The 27,372-nt window shown below is 46.5% G+C and overlaps 1 protein-coding gene across 2 annotated transcripts in view; it reads right to left on the reverse strand.

The window, feature by feature from the left end:
- Positions 1-27,372, reverse strand: part of LARGE1 (LARGE xylosyl- and glucuronyltransferase 1) — a 539,966-nt gene that overhangs the window by 204,692 nt on the left and 307,902 nt on the right. For both annotated transcript variants that reach the window (XM_077762029.1, XM_077762030.1), the window contains one exon: positions 23,766-23,937. In XM_077762029.1, the coding sequence (XP_077618155.1) occupies positions 23,766-23,937 (172 nt within the window). The remainder of the gene's footprint in view (positions 1-23,765; positions 23,938-27,372) is intronic.

A 27,372-nucleotide genomic window follows, 5' to 3' on the forward strand; every position in this document is an offset into this window, starting at 1 on the left:
GCTGGCACAACAAAGGGAAGGAAGGAATTAGAATTACTAGAATTTAGGACTAAGAAGGGAGCACCACCCCCAGACAAGGGCCCAGGCCCCTGAGAAGGAGGCGCCACAATGTGGGCATAGGGAAGGATAGACCAAAATTGGAATGAACTGCACACCCAGGTGAGGCAGCCCTGCCAGAAAGGAGACAAGGGGGAGCAAGTCCCTTCTTCTCTCCAGCCTCAGTTTCCCTCTAGTGAGTGCCCCTATTCACAGAACCTCACAGGAGCCAACAGCAGGACTGAAATGTTAGCAGGGTCCCAGCTTCGCAGAGCAGAGCACATAAGGCTGGGTCTGAAGTTGAGAGCAGAAATGTAAAATGACCTCACGTCAGCACACAAGGTGTCCCAAACGTCAGCGCCAGACTCTTGGGCCGGGACCTTTCCCCACAGACATCAAGCTATTTCTTGTCTAGAGGACAGGAAACCTGCCACACATCTGGGCTCTGGGTGGAGGAGGAGACTGAAGGGTCTTCTCTCTCCCAACATTCACTCCAGTGTCCAGTCCCAACCCCATGTGTGCATGAAGGGGGGGGGGTGTTAGAGCCATGGGGGTGCAGTGTCCCCCACCTGCCTTCTAGATCCTACAGTTACTGATGCCCCTGTCCATTTTCCTCTCTCATTATCTCTGTTCTCATTTTTTATTCCTTTCCTTCCATTTTAGTAGACTTTGGGAAGGGCCAGAAATAAACTCACGTGTTCAATCTGCCATGTTTTACAATTCGCATTAAAATAAAAAGTATGTGTGGATCCCTTAACACATGTGTGCAAACCAGACGTGTCCTCTGGGCCATCGTCTGCAATGTCTGCAAGGCCTCCCAACGCTGTCCTTTGAATAAGGGAAAGCCAAAATAATTTGGGTCATTTTGCTTGGGAAGAGAAGGCTGGAGAACAAAATAATGGCAGCAAAGAGACCATTTGAGGACAGTGTGCAGCTGTCCTCTTCCTCTGGAAACAGAATTAAAGGACATGAGCATAAAAGTGTGACATGAGGGATTTTAGCCAGATAGGAAAAATTGCTTCTCACCTGGATTACTGCGGGGCCCACACTGGTCTCCTTACCTGCTGCCTCTCTCTCTGTTAACGGCCTTCTGTGCTGTGCGTTTCCCCCTCTCTGATCTGGAGCCCCTAAATACAACAGAGCACGCATCCCATCGTTTATCAATGAAGTCTAGAATGCAAAGCATGCCAGGCCAGGCCAAGTGCTGGGGAGACTGCGATAAACCCGACAGATATGGTCCCTTCGCCTCAGTGCTTAGTGCTTCTCCAGAAACGAAGACCGGCCAACAAGCATTTTAGCAAAAACTCATCCTGATCTGTATTAGGTCTCTAATTTTTATCTACTTCCACAAATAAATCCTGCCCACATGCCACGTAGCTGGCTGACCCCCGTGTTAAAGGAGACACACACAATCCTCACCGAAACACGACGGAGGTTGCTACTGCGGGCATGATTATTCCCCTTTACTCTCACTTTTACACACGAGGCTTAAAAAAGTAAATTCCAAAGACCATCTAGATACTGCCTTAGCTTCCTAATTGCTGTAACAATCACCACAAACTGAGTAGCTTGAAGCCGAATGTATCAGCTCATGGTGCTGGAATCTGACTAGGCACACATCAAGGAGTCAGCGGGGTTGGTTTCTGGAGGCTCTGGGAGCAGAATCAGATTCCTGGCCCTTTACAGCTACCAGGGTGCCCGCGTACCTTGGCGGGTGGCCACTGCCTCCGTCTTCAGAGCTGCTACTGCAGCCCCTGCTTCTGTGTCACATCCTTTCTCTCCACCGTCAGATCGCTCCGTCTCCTCCTGTAAGGACCCTTTCTGCTGTTTTTACTCCTACCGCCTCTGACACCTTTCCTCACACCAGCCAACCCTCCAGACACCAACCGTCTTCCAGCCCAGTTCAATTCTGACACTAACTACCCGGAGCCAGCACAGACCCCACAGCTTTAAGGGCTGACTCCCACAGGACTGACCCCCTTCAGACACAAGTCCCAGGTACTGGGTCCCCGGGTTACTCACACTTCTGTCCAAAATGGCCACAGAGTCGAGGGTTCCCACAACTCTCACCGTTCAAGTTCGATCGCCTGCTAGAATGACTCACAGAACTTGGGAAAGCATTTTACTTTCTTATCACCTGTGTATTATAAAAGGTTTAACTGATGAATGGTCAAATGGGCAAGATGCAGAGGGCAAGGTGTATGGGCAGGGACATAAGAGCATCTCTGAGTGTGTTACCCTTCAGGCATCTCCAGGTGCTCCTCAACCTGGAAACCCATCAAATTCCAGGGTTTTACACAGGTTTCGTCACATAGGCATGATCAGTGAAATGACAGGCTGGGGATTAACTCAACCTCCGTCCCCTTGCGCTTCTGAAGGTAGGTAGCCTGCAGGGGGAGGGGGCTGAAGGCTTCAATCTTTTAACTATGCCTTGGGTCTTTCTGGCTACTCGCCCCATCTTAAAGCTATTTAGGGGCTCACCAAGAGGAACCTCATTAGAATAAAAGACATTCTTATTACCCAGGAAATTCCAAGAACTTTAGGAGCTCTGTGTCAGGAACTGGGGACAAAGACCAAATTCATATATTTCTATTATATCACAGACACTCCTTACATTTTCAGCTCCCCCATTATCATCCAGGATAATCTCGCCATGTCATTCCCTTAGCTTAACCACATCTGCAAAGTTCCTTTTGCCACACAGGTTCACTTCCACAGGTTCCAGGGATTAGGACAAAGATCTCTTTGTGGGCTTGATGCAGCCTACCACAGGTAGAAGGAAGGGCCTGGAATTCAGACCTGTGTTTTGTGCCTCAAGGCGGAGGGTTTAACCACCCACTGTGTAAGCCAGCTGCCCCGTGTGCCCGGAGCTGTAGCCCTATCCACGGTTATTGTCCCCCCAAATCTACCCCACAGGACCACTCCTCTTTGCCATCTCCAGGAAGCTCCTTTCGCCTGGAATTCCCATCTACTTGGCCCCTACGAACTTCTAGCCTTCAAAGCTCAGATCAAGTACTTCCCCTCTGTGTTTGGCCCTTGCTGCTCCCGACCAGAACTGGTTCTGCATCTTCAGTGTCCACACAGCACTTGGGTAAATTCTCTGCACAAGCAAGGACCATATTAGTTGACATCTGCTTCTGCTCCCTCCTTTCTCTTCACTTAAGAAAGAGAATCCCTTCTCTTTCTTGTGCACTATATGGTATCTTCCATGTCCGACATTACTAGGCACACAGTAGGCACTGAGTACATGTTCCTGAATTGTACTTAGTTAAACAAACAAACAAACGAATGAATTTCATTATCCAAGCAGATTGAGCCATCTTCCCCAAAGGTTAATGAGAAAAGAGAACTGAACCATATTTTTTTTTTTTTTATTCCCCTTCAATTTGCTGAGCCCAACGCTGAGTGCTACACTAGCTGCTAGGAAGAAAGAGATGAATAAATCCAACACCTGCCTGGGAAGAAAGGAAAATGAGATGTATGGGGTCCCCTACTATGTGCCAGCCACTGTGCTTGACGCCACCACACACGTTAGCTCATTTAAGTGGAGGCCTGCCAGACCGGAGGGGAACAGCCTAAATGAGATCCCCGTGGCCCCTTCCAGCACGTGGATTCTAGAAAATGCATTTATGATCTCCTCTCTGATTACTGGCAGCTTTGCTGAATTTCAGAATGCTTAATAACAGAGTTAAAAGGCATCTTAAGAGAATTTCCAGTCCCATGTTTTTGAAACTAGGGTTTGCCACACATTAGGGGGTTGTGAAAATAATTGAGTGGGTTTTGACAAGCATTTTAAAAATTAAAGTCCTTCAGATCGATTAGAAGAGAAATATAAAAATTTGCCAAATGTGGTAAGATTAAGTATTGTTTTATGAAGATACTGTTTTAGTTACACAGCTGTGTGTTTGTATAATGTGTGTATGTGTATAGATGTGCACACATACACATGCATTTTCCTTTGATTGTAACGTAAAATGCATTTCTTACTGTAGGATACAGTCAAAAAGCTTTAGACGGTCCTACATCTATACTTAGACACAAGGAGCAGGCTACACCGGGCAATGGACTCCTGCCAGCTCTATTAATGAAAGGCTCGACAGGTAAACTCCCCAAGCCCATGGGCATCTGCACTTGACATTCAGTCCATGACTGTCCCTGAGGAGTGGGATGTCCTTTTATTAAAGGAGCCAGTGGAGTTCCCACGTGAGCACCATGGGGAAAGTGGCCCACACAGGTTATGTCTTGTTCTATTCCCTAGGCTGTCCTGACAAACTTACATGGAAAACCTTTCAACAGTCCACAGTGGGATTCCCTTCTGATTGTCACAATCACGATGGTATGATCCAGAAATGGTCTACTGAAATCCCCTGAGCTCCTAAGATGTGGAATCCTGAGGAACAAGTCACAGGCTCTGAGGTTCTGCTGACCTCGGATAAAATTCCCATTCTGGCCACTTGCTGGCCAGGTGGTGACCTCACGTGCGTCGGCTGCACTGGCGCAGTGGGTCCAGTGTGAGGGGGGGCACCCCTTCAATCCTGGAAGGGCCTACACAAAATACAAGCTCAGCCAACACCAACATCTCCCGCCTTCCACTCCCCTTCTCTTTCTACGAATATTTGCAGAGAAGTTAAAAAATAACCACATGCCAAGTACACTAATGAGTCAAGAGGAACAACTGCTGAGAAAATAGCATTTCTCCTCCTTCAGCAAAAGCAACAGAGCCACGTGAACCTCCATTCTGTGGCTGGGGCGCCGTGGGCCTGGGCCCTGCCAAGTCCCCCTGGCGCTGCATGCCAGCTCAAAGTTTGGAGTTGACCAAGCGCCAAGCCCGGCTCGGCTGTGTGCACTCGATCCCGCAAGCAGCCCAGGCCTGACCTTTTCTGGTATTTATGATGTCGGATTGGATTTTGATCACTGTTTGAGCTCTTGACACAAAATAAACAGGTTGGCACTCTTCCCTGGGATGCATGACTGCCAGGATTCTAATCCTGTCTCCAAACACTACCCTGCCTCACCACCCCACGACAAAACAGCCAAGACACAACGTCTCTTTTGAGGCAGTAGCCAGCAGACCCTGGGTCCGTGACATTCGGGCAGGGAGTCTCAACCTTGTTGACACATGAACCTTGTATAAGGAGCTTGTACACATGCCACGCCCAGTGCCCAGACCAGAGATTCTGACTTTTGGTTGGTATAGGGTAGGTCTAGGCTCTGCTCTTCTTAGAGAGCTCCCAGATGATTCCAACTTGAAGCCAGTGTTGAAGACAACTATATTTGGGAGAAGGGAAGGGAACAGAGAGGTAAATGACTGGGTCTGCTCCTTAGGCCACCCCTTGTGAACTGGGGAGAAAGTATCTGGTTTTCAGAGGAGGAATGTATAGCAGAGAGACGCTAACTGGCTCATCTAAGATCACACAGCCAGGGCTAGGACTTGAACACAGGGTTATTTGACTCTCTGTGGCCATGACATCACTCTATGAAGCTAAGTGCATCCATAGACATCTACATGTGAGCAGCCTCAGGGCTCTAAACAGCGGGTGGGCATTTTGCTCTTCTTTAGAATACCAAAAACTGTTGGAAATGGCCCACGAATCCAAAACAGAAGGCCTGAATTGGCCAATAATAACACAGCCATACCACAGGATATGAGGAAGCATAAAAAATGACATGGCACATAACACTGGCAAATGGTCGCAATGTGTAGTTAAGGAGAAAAAACAATAATGTGCAAACAGTATTACAACAAGATCCCAATTTTATACAAAAAATAAACAATTTTATATGCACAGAAAAGTGTCTGAAAGGAAATATACTATGATGTTAACACTGAACTCTAGGTAGTAGAAACACAGGAGGAGTTTTATTTTCTTTGCACTGATACTGACGCGCATTGTTTTATTCATGACACATACATATAAAATGGATCAGTCTAGTGAACCTTAATGACGCCCATGACAGAGCAGTCTGTTCTGGAAAGGATCTAGTAAATTCTTGTTTTTGCCTCTGGAGATGAAGCTCTTTCACTATCACAATAATGCCCAGAGGGCGTCTTTATGCTGTCGGCGCCTTGTCCTGACTAGAATTCTCTTCTTACTGTTCTACAAAAAAAAATAATTTCTTCCTCAAAATTTAAAAGTGAAAACAACAACAACAACAACAAAAAAAAAATGTAGAGTTGAAGTCATGGGCATTAGTGCATCTCTAAAAACCCAAGTTAGAGAAACAAATGTTAGGGATGGGCCCCTAGTGTGTTGCCACCACGGAGAAGCATCCACAGGTATTCAAAGCCCACCTGCCATCATTTGTGCTTCCACAGCTCTCTCCAAGATACAGGCCAGAACCCAGCTTGGGTCTGGAAGCTCACTGTTAGGAGCTTCTCGCTGGGCTGACCCCAACCAGCTAGTGGCCATTCACTCTCGAAGATCTAAATCCTCATGGAAACCCTACTTTGGAGCTGACTTCATTCTCCTCACTGGATCTCCCCTCCTGTCTTAGACTGTGGATCACACCTGCCTTGAACCTTGATGCTTCAGGCCCCCTTGGAAACTCCAGGGCATCTGTGATTTCCTCCTTTATAGGAGTAGACAAGGGAAAACAAACAAACAAATGAAAAAAGAGTATTCTAGAATCCAAGGAGCCACAGAAGCTGAAGACCTACTTCGTTTATTCGGTAACTAAGTTTTCAGCATCTCTTAGCCTTGGATGGGAAAGACCTTGAAGGCAGTCTTGCAGGACTTGCTGGTAGATAAATGCAGGGTCAAGAAAGACATGAAAAGGACTCATACTTTCTGTGATTCTGGCTCTGCCTCTGGCCATGTGAATTTGTGGAAGATTCACAGACTTGAAAGGAGCATTGAGATTACCCAGGCAAACCCATTTATTTTACAGATTTGTTTCGGCACCAGGCACTCAATAAATACTTATCAAAGAATTATCCTTGGATCAGAGAGGTAGAGTGACTTGCCTAAGGCTAGAAGTAATGACAAAACAGAGACCTGTATCCAAGTTAAGTTCTCCTGCATCTTCATCTCACAAATTAAAGAACCTTCTGGACGTTTCTTCACCTTTGCGACAGAAAGCACTAAACTAGTTCGCAATCTCCTGACATCTTTCCAGTCCCTATTTCCTACATGTGAGCATGTCGGCAAAGCCCCTATAATACTTCCTTTGTTTTCTACTGCTTCCACACAAGATGGAAAGAAAATTTATCTTTCAGTGTGTCACCTTTCCACTTTGACAAACACGGATTTATTTTTTAATTGATGTCCCAGGAAGGCACACACCTAATCTGCTTGAATGATGACACAGTTAATTAGGCCAAACAAGGAAGAATGCCCAGGACAGAACCCAAGCTGGAGGCACTACTTACTAGAAGCTGCGGCCAATTTCTCAAGGAAGAGTAATTTGTAAAAGGGAAGATCAAGGAGATATTCAGTTAGGTCAAACTTTTAATTTAGGTCACATTCAAGGATAAATAGGCTCCAAAACCTACCTTTTCAATCTACACAGAATACTGCTCTAAAACACTGAAGAAAATCTGTTCACGTACCAAAAATTTACCATGTCTATTATAGGTCAGTACTGGTCACCGAGGAAGACCCCGTTTGAGACAAGAAACAGTGATGGGTGGGGCACCTGGGTGGCTCAGTTGGTTGAGTGCTGACTACAGCTCAGGTCATGATTTCGCAGTTCGTGAGTTCGAGCCCCATGTCGGGCTCTTTGCTGACAGCTCAAAGCCTGGAGCCTGCTTTGGATTCTGTGTCTCCCTCTCTCTCTCTGCTCCTCCCCTACTTATGCTGTCTCTGTCTCTGTCTCTGTCTCTCTCTCTCTCTCAAAAATAAATAAATATTAAGAAAATTAAAAAAAAAAAGAAACAGTGATGGGGATTTATGGTAAAGAAGGTAAAAAAGAACATTTTATGTAGAAGGGGTTTTACTGGTCAGGGTACTTTTTAAGACTATAAGTGACAGAAATTTAAACTGACTTAAGAAGTTAAAAAAGGGAAATCTGCTTCAGGCATGGCTAGAGCTAGGGACTATAATACAATGTAATCTTGGAATCTGTCTCTCTTTTCAGCCTCTCAGATCTGCTTTCACTCTCAGACAGAGAAGCTGTGCAGGAAAGAGGCACCACAGCCGGCCTGAGGCTTCTCTCTTTTAAAAGCCCTGCTTGCCAAGTTGGCTTTGGCTGGCATATGTGAATCTGGGTTCCAGGAAGGTTCCTGCTCTTCCCTGCTAAGCATGGCCCATTGTCTAAACTATTCAAACATTATGGTTTATTATGAATACCTTCTTTCCTTCTAGGAGTCTAGAATTTTGGTATGGGCTAGTAGAGGGTACTGATGTAACAAGGCCCCAGTAAATACCCTAGGTGCTAAATTTCTAATGAGCTTTCCTGGCAGAGAACATTTCACACATGTCACCACAACTCATTGCTAGAGGAATGAAGTGTGACCTAGAGGACTGCACTGAGAGAGGCCTCTGGAAGCCTGAGCCTAGTTAGTGTCGGACTTTACCCATATATCTTTTCCTTTACTGGAATTTTGCTTTATGTTTTTTGCTGAAGTTAGTCATAGCCATGAGTAGGACTCATGCTGAGTCCTGTAAGTCATCCTAGGAAATCACAGAATCTAGGGGTGATCTCAAGGTCTCAGTGTCAAAATGACTAATGGAAGTTCCAGTCTCACCTCCTCATAGTTCAGCAACTGGAGTGGAAAATCTTTTCCATAAGTTCCAGAAAAAATCCTTAGCCTCGAGCTCACTAGTTCTGATTGGTTTAGCATGGAACATATAACCGCCCTGAACCAATCAACTACCAGAGCCAGAAAGATGGCTGGGGTCCTGCTGCTGGCCAGAACTGGCTCATGCCCTTCCTCACCTTGTACCCAGGGATGGATCACCACCCCTGAAAATTAATTAAGACAAGAAGGGGCAAGGTTTTCAAAAGAAAAAGGCATTCTGCTGGTATTTATGGGAGGGGGACATGGATGTTGAGCAGACGAGCAGGACTTCTACCACATGGAACATAAATGTAGAATATTATGAGGAAGCGTCTGCTACAGTTAAAACATCAACTCCCAGTACTGGCACCAGCACTACCATATCACACAGAGAAGAACTGAACTCATTTTCTCACCCAACACCTATGCTTTCTCTTGTATTTCCACCCAATCTGCTAAATTGTTAAAACAAAAGTCATCTACAAAATCTCTCTCTTGTACCACGTTGTATCTGGACATCCACCCATTTCTAATTGATTCTGTTGCTGCATCCCTCCTCTACCTTCATTCATGCAGTGGTCATTTCTTACTTGGATTACTGACATGGCCACCTAATTGGATTCTGTTTTTGGTTCTGTACCATCCACCTCATTCCCCCACTGCAACACATCACCTTCTCATGCTGGGCACTGGCTGGTCTGACTTGGTCATTCTTCTTAGAGACTGTCAACAGATTCTCACTACCTTCTGAATAGGCCCAAACTCCATGGCACGGCATCCCAATGCCAGCCCCTCCGTGACCTAGCTCCTGCCTACTTTTCAATCTCCCATCGCATTTCCAACCCATCCTCCCACGCTCGATTCTTTGTACAAATATTCCAGCCACAGGGACCCCCCTGAAGTCTAAAGAACATGCCATACTGCTTCATGTTTTCGGCCCACTGTGTTTTCTTGCCTGAAATGGCACATTCCTCTTTTCCTTCATGGAGATAATCTAACCAATGCATAAAACCAATTTATCTTATGTTGTAAGTGACGTCTTTCCCAGTCCCCAAACTTAACTACTCTCTCAATGGTGGCGCCACTTTGCTGGGTACAGGGCCTCCTATCTCTCCCCGCAGTCCTTTTTCAGGAGCTGTTTACCCTTCTCATTCTCAGTGAGCATCCCCTCCCTGAAGGCAGGTGCACCACCTCAGTATCCTCACAGCTCAGGACCAAGAAGGAGCAGTGCTGAAAACCCTGTGGGCTTACTGACAAAGGAAAGAGGCTATGACTACGGTCCTGCCATGTACTAGTGAGGTGATCTATGTCCGTTATTTAACCTCTTTAAGTGTTGGGCTTTCACTTTTTTTTTTTTTAATGTTTTATTTATTTCTAGGAGAGAGAGAGACAGCTTGAGCAGGGGAGGGTCAGAGAGAGAGGGAGTCACAGATTGAAACAGGCTCCAGGCTCTGAGCTGGCAGTCAGCACAGAGCCCGATGCGGGGCTCGAACCCACGAACCGCGAGGTCATGACCTAAGCGAAAGTCGGAAGCTTAACCGACTAAGCCACCCAGGCGCCCCATGGGCTTTCACTCTTATAAACTGGGGAATTGGACTATCCCTCTGTCAGGACCCTTGTGATGAAAGCAGCATATGCATATGGAGCATCTAGGCTGCATGCATGGTCTGGACTGTACCAGGCAGCTTCTAAAAGGCAAGTACTGGGGCACCTACGTGGCTCAGTCAGTTGAGCATCTGACTCTTGATTTCAGCTCAGGTCATGATTGCAGGGTCATGGGATCGAGCCCCGTGTCAAGCCTGCTTAAGATTCTCTCTCCCTCTGCTCCTCTCTTCCCAGCTCGCTCACTCTCTCTCTAAACTAAAATAAAATTTAAAAGAATTAAAAGGCAAGTTCTTCCAAAAATGTACCGTACTAATGTAAGATGCTAATAATAAGTGAGAGAGGGTGCAGGGTATATAAGAACTCTGTATTATCTCTGTAATTTTTCTGTAAATCAAAAACTGTTCCAAAATTTTAAACTACACTTAAAAAAAATTGTAAGTTCCATCCCTGCCAACCACCCCTCCTCCCTTCTGTCCTCCCTGCTCCCCCCAGGCGCTTCAGGGGCTGCCTCCTCCTATTTTGAAAACCTACTATCAAGAAAGCTTCTTTTTAACCTCGTAAGACTTTTTGCCATCATAGCATCAACGTGTGGTCTCCTCTGCATCTAAGGAATAAAAAGAGAAGCCCCAAATTGTCAAGACTTCTCTGCTTCTGAGAGCAACCAAAAGGCAAACGACAAAATAGAAACCAGCCTTCTTTGTCTAATGAAGATGGTTGTGAACGAAGAAAAGAAAAAATACCCTTCGCTTCTAGGGAAGCTGGTAATTTTACCTGGTCCTAGGCTGGCTAACTGTGTTCCCTTAAATGGCCCCTCCATCCATCTCAATAAGGAATCAGCGCACACACCTCGGCCCACTGCACTCTTCCAGATGGGCAAGCCCAGCGCACTGTGCGGAGAAGAGAACAGCTATTTGTCTTCCTTGACAGGCCACGTCCGTCCTTGTCATATATTAGATGCTGCTAATAATCTATGTATATGCATTTCAGAGGGAAAAAAAACTTGTGTCCTTGCGATCATCAGCGAATGACACGCGCCGATTTTCTCTCTTCGTGAGGATGTAGATGAGGGGTAAGTTGGTCCCTCTTTTAATTTCAGGAGAAGATGGTAAATTCCAGTGTGTCCTAACACCATCGTGCCCTTCTATGGTATGAATGCATTTGAGTCTGGCTAATTCAATCACACTTTCCATGTATCCTTCCAGGTACAGGGGAAGGAACCCATTTATTTATATTCTGAAAAAGGAAATTCACTACTTGCTGTTCAACTCTATCTGTAGCCCCAGAAAAAGAGAAAATTTACAGTTCAATCATCTTTGAGGATCGCATTGAGGAAAGACAAGGGAAAAGAAGTCTGGAGCATAGAGAACGGGGCTCGAACATAGGGATGATTCAGAAAGTCACTCAAAGGGCATTTGGGTGGGGGTCTCCAAGATAGGAACTATAAACAAGCTATGGAAAGTTCTAATTTTATTTCTTCTCTTGAGCGTTATCAACCACTTAAAACCACCATGGCTAACCACTGCCTGACTGAGCCTAAACATTTTCATCAGTAATGGTGGGCCACTAAGGAAGGGGTTCTCAGAAAGATAGATTTTGCCCCTCAGGGGACATCTGGTGATACCTGGAGGTGTTTTTGGTTGTCAGAACTGGGGAGGGTAGTGTCACTGGCATCTAGTGGGCAGAGACCAGGGATGCTGCTAAACCCCCTACAGTGGGCAGAACCAGCTCCTCAGAACAAAGAATTGTCCAGCTCCAAATCTCAGTGTCACCACGCTGGAGAAACTGCATGAAAGCAATGAATCTCAAGTCACTGGTGATGTCTAGGCCAATGTGGGGGAAAGGAGTGCGCCCTGGTTCTGTGAAATCTGGGAAACCCTTATAGGTAATTCTGACACCAGAAAAGGACCTCCACCCTAGAGCTACCCTTCATGTAAGGCCCCTTTGCTAAGATACTTGTAGAGCAAACAAGACAAAAAAAAAAAAAAAATGGATTCTATTCAGAGTATGCGATTCCAAAGACAGGCTTTGTCGCTGTCTCTATAAATTCATCAACAGATAGTCACTTCTTTCTTCCTACTACCTATTCTGTAGCTGTCTCTCACTATCAAGGCCCTTATGCCTTTATTTGATCCCGACCTGCTCCCTCAGCCTCCCTTCCCCCAGAATGACCTAGGAAAGCCTTATCCCCTCTAGGCATCTACTACAGCTACATTCACCATCAAAATCTCTTTGCCTCAGGGCAGTTGATATCAGCTAAATAAAAGGAAAGCAACCTAAATAATTCACATTAATGGCAGGTACATACCTAGAGGCGCTCACAGAGCACTGGGCTCTCTGGGGTCCGCCCCAGTAGGCAGCAGGTGTGCAGACTACTAAAGTGTTCCCAGAAAAAAATCAGAGCAATCTGATTTCTTCCCGGAAGAAGGAGTTAGTCACATGAATTTCTAATAGACTGAGCACTAGCGAGCATAGCTTGTGTGTCTGGTACCAAGTAGGTGCTCAGTAAATATTTACTGAATGTCTGAATGAGCGAGAAAAGACTTCTGGGCAGAGCACATTCCTGTAATTCTGGGTTTAGGCTTAAGCTTTTCAATAGCTCTCCCTGAAGTTTTCAATCTGTTCCATGACTCGATGGCCTCCCCTTTTCGCCATGCCCATAGCATGTTCTTTATTTCCACGAAACACGTAGTCAGTCCCCACAGTGGAAGGGCTCCTTAGAGGCAGTAGCCACTCCAACATGGGAGACACAAGCAAGCTGTTCACCAGGAAGAACAACAGCACAGAGCTCCCAGGCCCCTGTGGTCATACAATAACAGAAGATCAAAGAGTGGCCCGCTAAGACCTCCCAAATACCTCTCTTCTACTGACTCTAATCAACCTCCCCAACTCCAGTCTACAGCCCTACCCAACCTCCAGCCCTCCTCTACCACTCCAAGATAAGAGAAAAAGCTAGAAAAATAACACTAATAAAAATGATAACACCATATTTTCTGGATTCTAAGAGGCTACTGATTACAGGATATATCAAAACATTTTCCAGGAGAAAAAGACCATCAGGCAAATTACTTCCTTAAGTCACACATCTCAATTTTACAGACAGTAAACTGTGAAAACCCCTGCATCGAAAAACTGAGCTAATACAACAAATACCTGCAAAGCACTCGGTGAATTACATACTTTGCCTCCAAGCTATTATTCCCATTGAGATTGAGCAATGGACGTGCAAATGGATGGGAGAGCCAGCCTCAGACCCAGGTCCTGGGACAGACACACTCCACAGCCTGTGTTCCCCCTACTGAGACACGTAGCTGGTGCTCTCCAGTTAGGACAGGATCCTGACTCTTCCCCCAGGACCCTCCTCCCAGGCTCCCCTCCTCCACTATGATCGTGGGGTCCCCGGGGAGCATGCCTTACTCACAGAGGACTAATACTGCCTCCTCTAATATCAAGATCCTCCCACCCTGAATCTTAGCTTCCGAAACAGCTGCCTCACTGGGATGGCAATAGAATGACTCTAATATTAGTACCAGCAGCAGCTACACACTGCCTGTGTTTATCCTCTGTCCCAGGTATTGAGCTAACCTCTCCGTGGAACATCTCACACTAGCCACACAGCGATACCCTACCCGTATTATTATCCCCATTTCATAGGCAGGAAATCTGTACGGGCAGGAAATTTGATTTGAGATGGTACCAAGGGTAGAGAGATGGTAGGAAGAAGGGGACCCATTCAAAGGAAAGGGCCCAGATGTCTTTGTCCCACTCCCCGGCAGTGGATGCTTGAATCGGGTAAGGAAGAAGGGAAGGAATACTTTGCAGCCACTTCCAGAAATCTGTCTTTCCGTCTCTTTCTTGGGAGCCTTCCAGTGTCCTCCAGCTCACTCCACAGAGAGCCTGAAGCCGTGTGCATTTAGGAATAGCCACATAGCTATTCCTCAGGGTCTCCTGGGGACGTATCGGGCATGGCTGGCCTGAGAATGCACGGCCACATTAGCAGGAGGTGACCTCAGTCGGTGGGTGTGAGCTGCACAATCAGGGCAAGGTCGGGATCTTTCTCAGATGAATCCAGCCCCACACTCACTCTAATGGTCCTGCTCACTAACCAGGGCTTGCCAACTGCACCTCACCTTGCTCGGTGCTTGCTGACTGCTCATTAGCCTTCTACTAGGCCCAGCAAATCCTGCCACTCCCTCTTCGGAAACCAGGAACCGCAGGATTAGCAACCCCAGATTCTATACTAAGGCGCACTGGGAAGTTCAGAGAGGAAAACTGTAATAGCCCAGAGAGGATGCTATTTGAATACTGAAATGGAAACACCTCAAGATACTTCCGGCCGAGACTCTGCTGTAAGATTCAGAGCTGCTCATCCATTTCTGCACATTCACACTGAATTCATCACCCCATGTTGTCCACCTAACTTCCCCAGTTCATCTCTAATCCAGGTCCTCCACTTGCTCCCAAGGGCACGATTATACTGGAGGCCACAAAGTGTCCTGCTTGGACTGAAGCAGTAGCCAACCCAACACATGCTGTCACAACTTTCTTTCAAGGTTTTGGTTTTCTGCCTCACCTCTTGGATCATGTCCCACACCGCAGCCAAAGAAGTCTTTTCAAATCTGAGAATCTGAGCGTACCTCTCTACCTGTAACTCTAAGCAGGGATAAAACCCAAAGCTGTAATTTACTTCTCTTACTTCCTTCTCTGCAAATCACCTAGAATCATATGCTTTATTTGTTTGTTTACCTAACAAATATTAACTGAGCACCTACTATCTGCCAGGCACAGTTCTGGATGCTGGAAACATCTCAGGAACAAGACAGACAAAGGCAATATTTATGCATCAGCAGGAAAGATGCACAATAACCAGGTAAAGCCAGAGGCATCTGGGCACCTGGGTCTTTGCATCTTAGTGGGTGGGGTGAAGCAGCCATCTTGATAACTGCTTGAAAAACGGACTAGAAGGTGACAGGCGCTATAGAAACGTGCAAAGAGCAGGGAGGGAGTGAGAGGCTGGCATCTCAGGTTGCAGGATTGAAGGCAACAATCGGGAGAAGCTCACTGAGAAGCTGAGATCCGAGCCAAGACTTGTAGGGACTTGTGGCATCAGGACAGGGCCGTCTAGGAATAAGGAACCCCCTCTCCCGCCCCCCAGCAGGGGGACATCAGAGCAAAGAACCAGAGGCAGGAGCCCTCCCAGTCTGTTTAGGAGATTTAATGTTTCCTTCAATGCCTGTCTGCACCATTCTCTCTCGGGGACCTGCATGTGGCATTCTCTCTGGGAGGTGACACAGAGGCTAATGTCACCATATGCCTCTTCCCTCCAGAAGCCTTCCTGACTCTCTCAACTTGCCAGACCAGGGCTGCCTTCCCTGAAATGTGATTCTACCCTACCCGAATTCTCCCTTTCACGGTACTTTCCACATTTTATGTAACCATGTGTTCAGCTGGATATAGAATCTAGTGGACAAGAGCGTGGGCTCTGGGGCCACCCTGGCTTCGGTCCAGCCTCTGCCACTTGCTATGTGATCTCGGCAAGACATTTAAAGACTTTTATGAAGGCTAAATGAAACAGCCCGGTGCCTGACATGTGAAAGCACTTACCAGACATTAGTACCTTGAGGGCAGGACTTGGGTCTGCCTTATTTATGATTTTCTTCTCCCAAGCCTGGGGCAGGTCCAAGGGCTCAAAACATAATGAATCAATGAAAGGATGAGTGACTGAATGAACGTGGGAGGCAGAGAGATGGACAGGGACAGGGCAGCAGGCGGTTTCTGTTCCCAATGTCTCAGGAGTTGCTGGTTGAAGAACAGGAAGAAAACAAAGACGCAGATGGGAAAGGGAATCATCCCTGATTAAGTAGCGTGCAAGGCAGAGCCATTTCCTGACTTAAGCACCAAAATAAAACCTATGGGGGGTGGTTAGTGCCGAATGACTCCCCCACTTTCATAGAACAACAACAAAACGGAAGCTCAGAGAAGTCAAATGATTTTTCTAATATAGTGAAAGAAGGCAGACTGCCTTCCAAGTCAATGGGAAAAAGAATTAAGACGTCTTCACCAATTTTGCCAGGAACAGAATCCCTTGATGTTCCCCCAGTAACGAGCATCTCAGTTTGCCCAAGGGAAGAACCGTGAGCATCTAAGGAGAGGAGCAAAGAGCTAGTTCCTGGGGGCACCAGGGTGGCTCAGCTGGTTGAGCATCTGACTCTAGATCTTGGCTCAGGTCACAATCTCAGAGTTTGTGGGTTTCTGAGTTCAAGCCCCACATCAGCTGTGCACTGACAGTGCAAAGCCTGCTTGGGATTCTGTCTCCCTCTCTCTCTGCCCCTCCTCCACTTGCTCTGTCTCTCTCTCTCTCTCAAATAAAATTTTTAAAAAAGAGCTAGTTCTCAGACTCTGAGTGGAAGGCAGCACAGACAACAGACTGGAAGAAAGAAGAGTATGAGGTGGATATAAAGTAAGGGGCCATAGAATTTTCCACGTGGAAAATCAGCTAAGAATTAGCAGGTAAAAAACAAAGCAATGAAAACTGGTGGTGAGCAAGGAAATTTACAAACAGCAGGAGGGCAGGAGAACATCTGAAACCACGGCACAGATGAAAATAAATGCCCCAGTCTTTGACTGAACCCTAAAATGAAACACAAACCCCACAGAAGAGTCTCACCCCATCTCAGCAGAACCCCAGCGCCTTCCGCACTAACAGAGCATCACCACACAGACACGGGCTGTCAGAGTCATTGGAAAGCACCCGATTTGAAACTTTATAGCTTTTAAAATTTCTGCTTTTCTTCCCTGGGGCCAAGCGGCCTCTCTAGGAAGGTGGGAACAGATGTGAGGTGAGGGGTACCTTGTCCAGAGCAGGCCTGGCCAAGGAGAGCTGGCTTTATTCAGGGAAGCCCTGAGTATGGGCCACCTGACTGTAAGTCAGCTGAAGGGGGAGGGGAGTGTGGAGTTTTACTTGCAGGTCAGAAGGAAGGGAAGAAGGAACAGCGGCAAATGGGATAAGACAGAATAAGACAAACACAGACACAGGAGAGAAGAGGAAGGGAAGGAAAAGGAAAAAAGAAAAAGAAAAGGATGGAAAAGCCTCTACTGGGCACCAGGATCGTCGGCTAAATCACTTCCTCACACCCACACCCCTGCAAGGTGGCGTCGGTGTTCTCTGTCTACAGGTAAGAGAGGGTGGAGGTGAGGTGAAGTGACCCCAAGATCATCTCACTGATAAGTAGACCAGTGGAGGCTTGCAACTTGAGGTCTTCCTTTGCAAAGCTTTTCCTACTCCACCAGTAGCAGAGGAAGGGGAGGAGGGGAGGAGGAGAGGAGGGAGAGAGGGGTAGAGGAGAAGGGAGAAGAGAAGGAGAGGAGCAGGGAAGGAGTAGGGAGAGAAAGGAGGAGGGGGAAAGGCGAAGAACGGTAGAGGGAACAAGGAGAGGGGAAATGGGAGGGAAGGGGGGAGGGGAGGAGGGAAGGAAGAAAGAAGGAAACAGGGGAGAAGGGAGGGGAGGGAGGGAGAAAGAAAGGAAGGGAAAAGGGAGGGGCAGCCTTGGCAAGATAAGCAATAGACCTGACATGACCATGAGTGTTTAAAAACTCCTTCAAGGCAAGTGATTATAATTGCAAAAGTTCTACAAACATCTCTTCAGAAGTCATACTTTCAAGGTTTTTCATATTCAGCTTTTCTACATTATTTTCCCCTTACAGCCACCTCAGCCCGGAGGGCTTCATAGACAAAGCTGTAAAGTAACGGAGCAGACAGTCTTGAAGGATGTTCACCATCATCCCATACCCTCTGGTGGGAGTCCTCAGAGAAACTGGAACCTCAGAAGAATAACGCACCCTCTTGTGCACGCTTCACAAAGACGTGCGCTGTTCCTGGTTCCTCTGAGCCCAGAGAAGCCAGCTAACCCACCCGAGGTCACAGGGCACCCCCGATGATGCCTTCTATTGGCCATGATGAGCGCATGTGGGTAGAGCTCTTGGGGGCTCACTGCTCCTTTAAAGATGATGCTCTGGGATGTCACAAGCTGGGCCAGGATTCTGGAAACCAAAATGTTATTTCTCAAATCCCGGGAAAACCACACTTCTCCATGGCCCTGATTTTGCCTCCATACCTCTGTTCTCAGGATGCCGCGATCACCTTGGGCCTGGCCTCTACGGCCCAGTTCACATGGTCACCGACACTGCTTTCGTATCTCCAGCTTTGGTCTCTCCACAGAGAGTCTAAGCTCCATCTGCGCCTCTAGGGAGTGTAGGTGTAGGGTACAGGGTATTGGATTTAGGAGTAGGGTCATCTGAGCTCAAATCCCAGTTCTGCAATCTAGGAGCTGAGGGGCTGGGCAAGCTACTTTGTCTCCCTAAGCATGAGTTCCCAGATCTTTAAAATGGAAACATTAACAATAATTACTTCAAGGGAGTGTTGTAAGGATTAAATGAGTTTCACCATAAAGTGCTCAACGGAGTGGTTGGCACAGGGTAAGTGCTTAAAAATGTTAGCTGTAATTAGTCCACAGTGAGTCTGTTAGTTCTTAAAAAATATCCACTGTGTGACACACCTACCCATGCTGGGGCGCTGAGGGGGACAGCAGGGCAATGCCCACCTGTGCTTGGTACTCTGACCACACCTGTTCTCAGGCCAGAACCTCACACTATGGCCATATGCTTTCCCAAAGGGAAAGCATTTCTTCTCAGAAATTAAAAATACTAGGTTGAACATGCAACATGGAGTTCTTCTAAAAGCTTCAAATTATAGGGGTACATTTATTATTTATGCTTTCATAACAGCCCCTTCAATATTGCTAAAATCAGATATTGTTTCCAAATATTTGTGCAGTAAAACGACGGCACTCAGGGGTGGTGGGCGACTCACGATTAGCGGTCACAGCCGAGCTAAGACCAGCCCCACCTCCCCCCGGTGCCCAGGTCCACGCACCCCCACACATAGCCCCCACACCATCAGGAAGCCCAGAAACGCAAGAGGCAGAACGCAGACTCCACAGCCAGATGGTCCAGGGCTGAGTTCTGCTGCGAACAGCTCTCCGAGCAGGAAAAGTTATTTAGCTTCTCTGGGGCCCAGTTTATCCTGCTTTTCAAATGTACAAAGCTTCTAGCTCAGTGCCTGGAACAGAAGACGTCTGCAGGAAACAGTACTTTCCCTTTGCTTTCTAAACACTCATTTATCTGCCTCCCCTCAGCATCCCGATGCGAATGTCCACTGAGGCATTTCAAATGTAAAGGGTCCCAAACCAAAGTCCGCTTCCTGCAGGGGTGGTGGGGTCTGCCACACACCAGCCTGGGCATCCCATACCTGTGCCCTCTCACCCCCACATCCGACCAGCAGAACAGCCCGCCACCTTGACCTCCACAACATACCCCCTACTCTGATGACACCTTTCACCTGTGCTGCTCCCGGCGGGTCCGAGCGGGCAACATGCCTCACTTGGCTCACTGCCACGTCTCCTGAATGGTTTCCTTGCTTCCTCTTATTCTCAAGTGGCCAGCCAGGATGACCCATTAAAAACATCAATCAGGGGGCGCCTGGGTGGCTCAGTCACTTTGACTCTTGGTTTCGGCTCAGGTCATGATCTCATGGTTTGTGAGTTCAAGCCCTGAGCTGGGCTCCGTGATGACAGCACAGAGCCTGCTTGGGATTCTCTCTCCTTCTCTTCCTGGCCCTCCTCCACTATAATGCCCCCCTCCCACACCCAATAAGCTTAAAACAAAACAGAACATCCATTAGGTCACGTCCCTCCTGCTCAAAGCTGTACGATAGCTTCCCTAATCACGGAAGGGTAAGGCACAATTCTCCCTGTGCCTGACCAAGGAGGCCTCGGTGACCAGGCCCATCAGCCCCCAGCCATCCTGGGCTCATTCCGTCCTATTTCTCAAACAAGGCAGGCCACAGGGCTCCCCAAATGTCACACCTGCTATTCCTAATACCTGGGACACTCTTCCACTTTTCCCTAGGCAGCTGGCATGGCTATTCTTACAACCTCTTCACGTTTCTGCTTAAATGTCACCTTTCCATTAAATGTCACTTTTCCATTGGGCAAGCTTCCATTACTGCCGGATTTGAATACTGACACAATGCGTGTGCACACACACAGCGGCACTCCTCGTCTCCTCGCACTGATTTCCTCCAGAGCAAACGCTGATCACCATCTAATATACTGTATATTTTATTTGCTTATTGTCTGTCTCCCCCCACCACCCTGCTCAAATATACACTTGCCAGGGTAGAGGCTGGGTTTCTTTTATTCTTGCAACACTCCCAACAGTGAGGAGATGATCTGGCAACTATTAAGCTCAGCAATATGACTGAATGGGTGGGTCCTCATTCTCACCATCCATGGCACATCCGATTCTTTTTGCTGAGAATCACTGAAAATCCTCCAGCAGGTGCATCTGGTGGTAAGGGTAGGGAGGGAGACAGCTGCCATTTAGGTGAAGTCAAGGCTCTGGGGGCATGTGGACGTTTGCCCATGGGGCATGTGGATGTTGCCCATGGTGGCGGCAGAGCATGGGTCTGAGCCCTTACTAAAAGGCTTCTTACTAGTGTCTCCTTGTAAGTGGATTTAGGTGAGGGGAATTTCACAGCACTACAAAGGAGTCAAGCATATGTGATCTGAACACAAGAGCCCCAGATAACTAGCTGTTGTAAAACAGAAGAATTAACAAGGCCAAACCACATCAATGTCACTCAAAATGTTTATGGTGAAGGACACCAAGTGCAATTGCCTTCAGGAGAGGGGAACTCTCCCTTTTGGATCAGAACTTTCTGCATTCATGAGTCTGTCCTATGGGGCTTTCCTGCTGTTTCATGTCCTGGCTACTAATCATTCCAGTTTAGAAAAGAAATAATTAAACAATAACAACAACACAAAGCTGTACGAAAGAGTGGCATATGGAGAAGAGGAGAGCTTGCTTATTTTCTTTTCACCTCCGTATTTTCCCAGAAAAGTTAGAGTGGGCATGGGAAAACCTCAGGTGTTTTTATACTCCTTTGCTGGTGATAGATAAAAATATAATGCAGCTTGCCTTATTTGTGAGCTCCTTGAAGGCAGGTGCTGTGTTCTTGACCGTTTTAAATAACAACAGCATCTAATATATTCCTCTGCACGGCAGGGGCCTAACAAATGCTAGAAATTAACCAATAAAAGAATGAACAAATAAAACGCAGCCCATTAACTCAGCTCCTTGCATTCAAGTGCACACCACCCCCAGCCCCCGCCGCCCCCAGGTCCCTGTCCTGACGTTGGCCCATGTACTCTGCTCTACCCCAGGATCCAAATCCTTGGCCAGCAAGCACCTTGGGAGCCTCCATTTTCACAGATGATATTGGGGGATTTAATCCCATGATTACGCACCAGCACTACAGCAGATCCTAGCTGGGACAGAATAAATGGTACTTCCTAGCCACAATGCTACAATTAGTGACCACCTGTTCCAGTGATTTTGCCGAGTTACATTTCTCCAAGGGAGACTCGTAGCTTTAAATGCATATCGCGGGGTGAGTTTCTGGGGAAGCAGACTCCGATATGGAAATTAGTATGCAGGAGGTTAATTTAGGGAGTGGGTCTTGGGAAGAGCATCTGAAAAGAAAAAGTAAGAGGATTGGGCAGAGGGAGAAAACCAGCAGTGAGGGCTTCTCAAGAGAGTGTTAGACTCCACATTCCCCAGGAAGGGGACATGGTCCCAGGCATGTGGCTCTTCACCTGTGGCCATCCCCAAGGGGCTGGTAGCTGAGGGCCACCTGTGGGCAGTGATCCCAGCAGTTGGAGTCATACATCCTTTATTCCCAAAGAGGAATGTGGGCATCCACCACACACAACCACTTCTCTCCAGCAAGCCAGAGCACAATGACCACCTCCTCTGTGAAGCCCTCCCAGCTGCCTTCTCCGATCCCCTTCAGGAGAGGTTTCCAGAGCCCAGCATACCAACACCACCCAGTAGGGATGCAAAAAATGTCTGCTGAATAAACACATCATGGAATACTAGATGTTAGCATAAAGATAGGAATATCATAGAATTATTTTTTATAAACTGTCCCCAAGGAGTTCAATGGAATCAGAAAAACAAGCAGAAATAATAGGGGAACTTGAAAACAGATGTGCATGGACACACATACGCGCTCTGGTCTCAACTCTGGGCTGAACCCTGTATGCCTTCAAGCTTCAGTTTCTTTATTTGTGGCATGAAAGAACAGACCCCCAACATTCTATGAAGAAGAGACCAGAGCTGAGACACGTGATATCTTCATTAGTGTCATTACTGACATGGGTATGGAAAGTAAGTTTCGAGCCTCACAAGGGAAAGAGTCTATGGGTCAGACTGTCTCCCCCATGAGATGTTGAGGACTCTTTTCAATTAGCCTAGAGCTAAGAGACCCCCAGAAAGAAGCAGGCCAAGCCCAGAGTAGGTGAGGAATTTATTCTTTTGTCCATGAGTGGAAACGGAGACCAAGTGAAATGCCCTCTGATTCAGGAAAAGGCTGGGATTTGAAATCATTGAGTAGCATCTCCCCTTCATAGGCTAAGGAGCTAAAGAGAAGCAGAAGGAGAGATTTTAAACACAGAGGCCAGAATGCAATTTTAAAGGGAAAACTAAGAAATAAAAAGGGAAAAAAACCCCTCACTCCCAAATTTATCTCCCATTGCATTTGTCTAATACAGAGAAGAATTTGTAAGATAATGTAATTTTAAGAAAGACATCTGGAGGGGGGATTAAAATTAAAGCCCGAGATCTGTGCTAAGCTGTCACTTCTCCTGGGCACCCACGCCAAAGTCAAGTACACCTAGTGGGCTCACAATTCCCCATCACATAATCTCATACACCTTGAGGCAGTGACAAGAACCACAATAATAGCTAAGAAAAAACTAACCAGATAAGAAGCAACGTCTTATAAAGCCACATGTATATACCTCCTGAAAATGATAAACCACAACACTGATGAAACCAAAAGCTGTAAGAACATTTTCCAACACTGTAATCAATACCCATCTCTACCACCTGACAGGCTTTCTTGGCAATCAAAGCATCATTTGATAAAAAAAAAAAAAAAAAAAAAAAAAAAAACAACCCCACAAAAAAAGTCTTATANTCTACACAGGTTAGTCAACACTCAATTATCCATATACAAAATATACACATTTGACATTTCTCTCTCACAATGCATCCTAAATTGGGTTCTTCCTATGAACACAGACCTTACCTCTTCATAAAGAAATGCAAACAAATTCGATTGATTTGAGCGTGTTTCAAATGCCAGCTGATACTTAACTAGATTTGTAATGCCTTGTCAATTAGCACAGAGTCACTAAGCGTCGGCCTCACGTTTAAAAAAAATACAATCCCTCTTCTTGGCATGGCGACACCTTCAGAGATACCAGGAAAAATGGGCTACAATTACCTTTGAACTTATGGAACACGGCCCACAGCTCTGCAATGTCGGTGGCAAAGGTGATATCCGTGTCAAGCACAATGACTCTCTCCAGGTTGGCAGGGAGAGTCTTGGTCAGGACGAGCTTCATCAGACCATAAATGCCAGAGTAGTGTTTGTTGGGGATCCAGGAAACTTCAGACTACACCAGGAAGGGAAGAGAAGGAGTAGAAAAAAAAAAAGAATCATTATGTTCATTTTTTACATAAATATTATAAATAGCACCTGGTACATTAAAAGTATCTAATAAAAATTTGCGGAGTAAATGAACATTTTCTCAAAGATTTATTTATGTGATGTACAGTTTGACATGTGAAGTTTTTTGGAAGAAAATGCATCTGAATCAAGGGAGAGGAAAAGCAATATTTATGACATAACTATTACTTGCAAACGCTAGTTGCAGATATTTTGTAAGTAAAATTTTTATTATAGAAATTATAAGTAATTGGCTTCGTTCCCAAAGATGTTCATCACCATGTTAAAGAAACTGAAACAATCCAAATATCCCCAAACTGGACAGTTAATAAAACATACTTTTATTCAAACTATTCAATAGATATGAGCGATGTAGATTACGATATGCATACTATTCAATGGCTACAAGCGATGTTGATTACGATATGCTGAAAAGAAACCTGCATATGATGTTAAAAGAAAAATTGCAAGTTTTAAAATTGTTTTTGCTTAATAACCACTATGTATAATCAAACAGCATGAAAACACATCCCCCCAAATTTATGCAGAGAAAGAATAGAAGCATGGCATCAAACTGTAATAGCGGTCATTTTGGGATGACAAGTCCCTCTCTAGATAAAAAAGTATATATACTATACACGCACGCAGGCGCACGCACACACACACACACACACACACACACACACATTTTACTACACTTTTTTTTTAACGTTTATTTATTTTTTAGAGAGTGAGAGGTAGAGTATGAGCAGGGGAGGGCCAGAGAGAGAGGGAGACAGAATCCCAAGCAGGCTTCAGGCTTTGAACTGTCAGCACAGAGCCAGACGCGGGGCTCGAACTAATAAGCTGTGAGATCATGACCTGAGCTGAAGTTGGACACTGAACCAACTGAGCCACCAGGGACCCCAAACTTTTAAACACTTTCCAACTTCTTAAAATTCTTTTTACCCTGCATTCTTCTGAAACATGCCCGCATCTGGTAATGGTGGGAAAACAGGGACACAGAGGCTGCCTTGGGAAAGCCATGGTAACTCACACAATCCAGCCCATCTCTCAAACCCGCTCTGGGTTCTGCATTCACCTTCAGTGAATTTGAAAATACCATGTCAAGGGCGCCTGAGTGGCTCAGTAGGCTGAGCATCCAACTCTTGGTTTCAGCTCAGGTCATGATCTCACGGTTTGTGAGTTCAGGCCCCACATGGGGCTCTGTGCTCATGGCTCAGAGTCTGCAGCCTTCTTTGGCTTCTGTGTCTCCCTCTCTCTCTGCTCCTCTCGTGCTGTGTCTCTCTGTCTCTCAAGAATAAATAAAAAAAAAAAAAAAAAGAAAGAAAAAAAGAAAATACCATGTCAGCTACTCCGTATCAGTTTTACAACAGTCCTTTGCATACATGTGCAATTTTGAAAGAAAGAAAGAAAGAAAGAAAGAAAGAAAGAAAGAAAGAAAGAAAGAAAGAAAGAAAGAAAGAAAGAAAGAAAGAAAACACATAAATGGATGGACGAAACTGTTCACCACGTGTTGGTGTCAGGAAAGGAACCTTGAACTCTGTCGCCCTCAACACCATGTTCCCAGGAAGCAGGGAGGAGGCAAAGTAGAGACAGAAGGCAAAATGTGACCCCCTGTCCCATACAAGCAGTTGATCTCTCTAAGCCTCAGCTCCTTTACCTGTAAAATGGAGGTGATGCCTACATCACATGGTTCACAGAAAAATTAAAGGAGATTAAAGGGTGTGAGTGTTCAGTACACAAAAGACCCTCAGCTCATAGAAGCTCCCACCCTTCCTCCTTATTCCCCCTCATCATGTCCAGGATTTAGACAGCCATGCCTCTTTGCTCATTCCTGAAAAGGGGGGTGGGGGCCCAGGGTTCTGGAGTTGGCACACCTGGATTCAGATTCTGGTGTCCCTTAATCACCATGTCACCTTGGACAAGTTTGTTCAGCCTTTCTGATCTCCTGTCACTTATAAAAGGCAGTTACTTGTCCTGCTTGCTGCACTGTATTGGGTGTAGGTGGAAACAGCACACTCCAACTGGGTAATCTGAGGAAAATGGGACAATAAAAACGATTTACCAAAGCGTATGTGTAATTTAGGACCAGTTGTGAGGCACCGTGTGGCACCCAAGAAGATGAAGAGTGAGAGGCCGTTACCACCCAACGCCTGAAGGGCTGGTACCAGCGGCTGTTGGAATCTCGACAGAGCAGCCATACGAAGAAGTCACCAGGCAGGAGCCGTGAACTTCAGTAGAGGGACACGGCCAACCTGTGGCAATCTCACAGGACGGAGCAGGGAGACACATCTCACTCCACCTCTCTCCCCTCCTACCCACCAACCTCCTGCGAAGGTTCGCCTCTGTACAAACCCAAATGGAAGCCAGAAGGAAAGGCATGGCCCTATGCAGCAGCCTTGCGGGGCACGAAGTAGGGTGAAGGGCCAGAGAGGCCCCGGAGGAGCAAACCTGATACATCCGGCAGTCATTAAACTAACCACAGTCAAGACCAAAGTGCAATGCCTTCTACATGACAGATGCAAAATGCTTTCCGTGATGGGAGGTAGGTGGGCGCATAGAAGGATGGGCAGGTGGACAGATGGACCGATGGCACAGGAAGGTGAGTCGTGTGCCCACAATCCCACCGTGAACAGGATGTAAAGCTACAGTGAGAGCCTGCCAGGGAAAGGCTTGTATTCCTTCTCCACGTTACCCTTCCTTTGAAGTGAGCAGCCTGACTAGCTGTCAGCTTAGATCGGAGGTCTGGGGGCTCCTCAAGGAAGTGCCTCCAGTGGGCTTTAAAGAACTCTTCTTCATGAAAGCCCCGGCGTCTGGAACTCAGCTCAGCTTCCTCTCTCCCCTGAGAGCCTTCCTGAACTGAAGCCTGGCAATCATGGGTCCACGCGGCAGAGCTGTGCTATTTAATCAGACCTTTGATTAACTTATTCATCTATTTTGGTTACCATCAAAGCCAGGGAGCTTGGTGAAGGCTGAACACCAGAGCGCTGGGCTGAGCCATCTAATTAGATTGCCCCGACTCTCGGCTTTATTTTTAACACACATGTGAGGCACTCAGATGCATCACAGAACAGTAGGGAGACAGGAATAAATTAATCTCAACATGAGCCTAGGCCGGAATGTTGCCCCAAGTCCCCGACTTAATACATAATCAATTAAGTCAGAGTGTTCAATTAGAGGTAAAGGAAGCATTCGAATGAGTTTGTATTCAGAAAGAAAACCCCAGAAAGAAAACGGAGGAATCTACGGGGGGAAAGAACGTGTGGTAAGAACCAGATACATTTATTATAAATGGCGTTCTCTCTTAGAAATAGAATATAACATGGCCCCCCAGCCCTGCCTCACTCTAATCCTGCTCTTCTTCAAGCCTCAGCTTTGA

This window comes from Crocuta crocuta, unplaced genomic scaffold, assembly GCF_008692635.1.
Source record: "Crocuta crocuta isolate KB4526 unplaced genomic scaffold, BGI_CrCroc_1.0 scaffold193, whole genome shotgun sequence".
Lineage (NCBI taxonomy): Eukaryota > Metazoa > Chordata > Mammalia > Carnivora > Hyaenidae > Crocuta > Crocuta crocuta.